We start from the raw sequence: 4,099 nt of genomic DNA on the forward strand, positions 1-4,099 counted from the left end.
CCTAAAAAATAAGTACTCATTTAAAAAATTAAAAAAGAAAGTGTGTGAGAGACAGCAGTGCAAGTGCAAGGTGCTCTTTCTAAGAGCAGGAATGGGATCCTGGTGAGGCTGTTGTGAAGGTACATGTCTCTGAGATAAAGGATATTTTGAAAGTATATATGACTATGTAAGGGGGTGAAAGCCTGGTGTTTGGTGCAATGCCCTTCCACAAGCTGAATGGTAGCATAACTATAGAATATTTAAGAGAGAAGTAATAATGTTTCCAAAACGAGGAACACCTTTGTGCATTTCCACAACGTTTTCTTGTTCTTTTTGTTTTGTTCTTTTGGAGCACTTCTGCCAATAAAAGGCTGGTGTCCAGAGGTGGTCAATTTTCTCCATAGCCCATGGACCCTTCCCCTCTCTCACATAGCACATCATCATTCAAACTAGCTCTCAGAAATGCTGTGATTAGTCGAAGACACCTCTGGTTAACCATTTTCAGGAAAATGTTTAATACTTCCAAGAGCTATTGTAACTCTAATTCCTGGTTGTCTTTACAATGACAACCTATGGATTATACTTCACATATTTGCATTCAATGATGCTCTTAAAACTAATTGAAATATAGAAAATTTTCTTTGTACCTAAGTAATATTTTTGAAGCATTCTCAATGTCTTAATTTTCTTCATAAAATAGAGGAAAATTAGCCCTTCCTGGGGCCTGCTGACCATAAAATGAAGAAAGAAAGTTTGCCTACATTTACTTCTAACCAGTGATTTCAGGAAGGCATCAGTTTCCAACTGTGTAGACTTCACCCCCTGTGTGTCTTACTCCCTGGCTTCTTGCCCTCTAGTAGGGGCAACTCTCAGAAGTCCCCAAGTTCCAATCCTGAAAAGTGCCCTGGCCTCCCCCCGACCATGGGACTGTTCAATGTCACTCATCCTGCTTCCTTCCTCCTGACCGGCATCCCTGGTCTGGAGAGCTCTCACGCCTGGCTAGCAGGGCCCCTCTGTGTCATGTATGCTGTGGCCCTCGGAGGCAACACTGTGATCCTGCAGGCCGTGCGAGTGGAGCCCAGCCTCCATGAGCCCATGTACTACTTCCTGTCCATGCTGTCCTTCAGTGACGTGGCCATGTCCATGGCCACACTGCCCACCGTGCTCAGAACCTTCTGCCTCAATGCCCGCAACATTGCCTTCGATGCCTGCCTGATTCAGATGTTTCTCATTCATTCCTTCTCCATGATGGAGTCGGGCATTCTGCTGGCCATGAGCTTTGATCGCTATGTGGCCATTTGTGATCCCTTGCACTATGCCGCCTTGCTCACCAATGAAGTCATTGCCGGAATAGGCATAGCTGTGGCTGCTCGGAGCTTCATCACCCTCTTTCCCCTTCTCTTCCTCTTCAAGAGGCTGCCTATCTGCAGATCCAATGTTCTTTCCCACTCCTACTGCCTTCACCCAGACATGATGAAGCTGGCCTGTGCTGATATCACTATCAACAGCATCTATGGACTCTTTGTTCTTGTATCCACCTTTGGCATGGACGTGTTTCTTATCTTCCTCTCCTATGTGCTCATTCTGCACTCGGTCATGGCCATCGCTTCCCGAGAGGAACGCCTGAAAGTTCTCAACACATGCATGTCACATATCTTGGCTGTACTTGTGTTTTACGTACCGATGATTGGGGTCTCCACAGTGCACCGCTTTGGGAAGCATGCCCCACGCTATGTACACGTCCTCATGTCCAATGTTTATCTCTTTGTACCTCCTGTGCTCAACCCTCTCATTTACAGCGCCAAGACAAAGGAGATCCGCCGAGCCATTGTCCGTATGTTTCGGTGCATGAAAACATGACTTTCATGCTTGCCTTTAATATCTGATGTTGACTGTAGCCATAAGTCTTCATCTGTAGTGTTATTGTCATCATCACCGTCATCATCTTCAATCACAAATAATAAAATAGATGTGTGTGGTGTGGGAAAAGTAAAAGATCAGAAAGTGGAGATAACACAAAAGAAATGGTAGTACAATCAGCAAACCTCAGTGGCATTCATAGAGAGGTGAATGTTGGTGATTAGATAACATTTTCCTGAGGAAGATTGATGTAAGCTAGGAATCATTTTTTATAACAGAGCTATTACCAATATTATAATAACTAATAAATTGAGTGTCATCACTAAAAGTGTCTGGTTCTATAAGAAATTGATGTGATTTAATGCATTTAACCTTCATCACAATCTCATGAGGTGTAGAGAATTAAGTCAGTTTTTCAGAATAATATAGATGATAGGTGATTCAGATGAGACTCAGTTCTTGTATATCTCCACTCTGAGTGTCTAACCCCAACAAGGACCACCCTCTGTCGAGTTGGCCTCACTATTAACATTACCACTGTTATCCTTCCCTTCACCATCACTGTCACCTTGAACACTCATGAGTGCTTCAAAACACTCAAAGCACAAAGTGAAATTTGATGTATTGTCAGAACTTGCTATACGATGTATGACCCCAGAAAACTGAAAGAGGCTGACATCTAGAAGAAACTCCAGATTCTTCTCTGCTTCCTTCATCTGCTCACTAAACCATCCTCTCACAGGGAGGTTCAATATCTGAACCATAGACCTTTTTTCTTTTTGACATTGTACTAATAAAATGATTTTTCTTTGTCTTCCTTTCTTGGGATTTTAATTTTCTTCTACATAATGATGTGGTAACAGATGTCAAAAATCATGTCTTTCTAGGATTTCTAGCTAAAAAGCCCTGGGAGAGGCAATAGAGAATTTATGACTTAGACACTAGAAAATAATTATTTTGCACATTCCATTAGATCGGCTTTCCTGCATTCTCTTTCCTTGATACCAGGGAGGTAGGACACAATAAGAAATTCCTTGGCAGAATTAGAGTACTCTCAGATGAGGTTTGGGCTTACATCTAGACTAAGTTAAAGGAGATGCCCTATTGAGATCGACCTACACACAAGGGAAACTGGGCCAGATACCCCAGCACAGCTGAGCATAAAGTTATCTAGAGTTTTCTTTTTTTTAATATGAAATTTATTGTCAAATTGGTTTCCATACAACACCCAGTGCTCATCCCAACAGGCGCCCTTCTCAATACCCATCACCCACCCTCCCCTCCCTCCCTAAGGGAATATGAAAGTGAAGTATCAGGTGCCAGAGGGAAGGAACTATTTCTGAATGGAAATGATATAAGCATTTGGGATTCTGGTTCCATAAGTGAAATAAGAGAATCATAATGTCAGTGCCCTTGTAACATCACTCAGCATGAGTTCAAATGGGAAATAATGAGTGAGACTATGGTTTTCAGTCAGTTTAAGTAATATATATATACATTTTTCTTAAGTAGGCTCCACACCCCATGGAGGGCTTGAACTCATGACCCTGAGATCAAGACCTGAGCTGAGAACAAAAGTCAGATGCTTAGCTGAGCCACCCAGGCACCCCAATAATGACCTTTTTGATTCATACAAGAAGCACTGCATCAGTTAATAATAAGAGTAGTAATTTATTATGCCTTAAGAGTCAGATTAAATTATTATATAGGTGCAAAGGCAAGGGTTGGGGACCCTTCTATATATGAAAATGAGGAAAACGTTCTCTGATTCCAATCCCAGGGAGAAGAAGCAGACGACCTTTTCACTACAGGCCTAACATTGACAGCCAAGGGTAGAAAGAAGAAAGGACAAGGAGCACTGGAATAGGAGCCTCCTATACGTGCCGCTGGCTCCTCTCCACTTTATTTCCTCCCTTCTTTCTTCATTTTCAGTTACCAATGTGGCTTGTTTACAGGGGATAAGGAAGAAACATTCCTATGTCTCTCCTCCTCTTATGAAGTACTTCGGAAGAACTTAGGGCCACTATTGTGTCTTCTGTCCCCAGAAGGTGGAGATTAAGCCCTGCTTTTTGCTAAAATGGAAACTTTCTCTTGTCTTTCTTTATTTAACAAGCTTTTCTTTAAACTCAACCTTTTTCCCTATTGACATGGGAAAATACCTGGATTTGGCCAACTAAAAAGAGAAAAGAATATTTTACACTTCTTTTATTATATACCCCTTAGTTCTGCCTTAGAAAATTAGGCCACGGGGCGCCTGGAT

The 4,099-nt window shown here is 42.0% G+C and overlaps 1 protein-coding gene across 1 annotated transcript; it reads left to right on the forward strand.

Moving 5' to 3' along the window:
* Positions 1-749: 749 nt before the first annotated feature.
* On the forward strand, positions 750-1,839 carry LOC101100666 (olfactory receptor 51I2). Its single transcript, XM_011286649.2, has one exon. It carries the CDS (start codon positions 901-903, stop codon positions 1,837-1,839), a length of 939 nt encoding a protein of 312 aa, XP_011284951.2. The 5' UTR covers positions 750-900.
* The last annotated feature ends 2,260 nt before the right edge of the window (positions 1,840-4,099 follow it).

This window comes from Felis catus, chromosome D1, assembly GCF_018350175.1.
Source record: "Felis catus isolate Fca126 chromosome D1, F.catus_Fca126_mat1.0, whole genome shotgun sequence".
In the NCBI taxonomy this organism is placed as follows: domain Eukaryota; kingdom Metazoa; phylum Chordata; class Mammalia; order Carnivora; family Felidae; genus Felis; species Felis catus.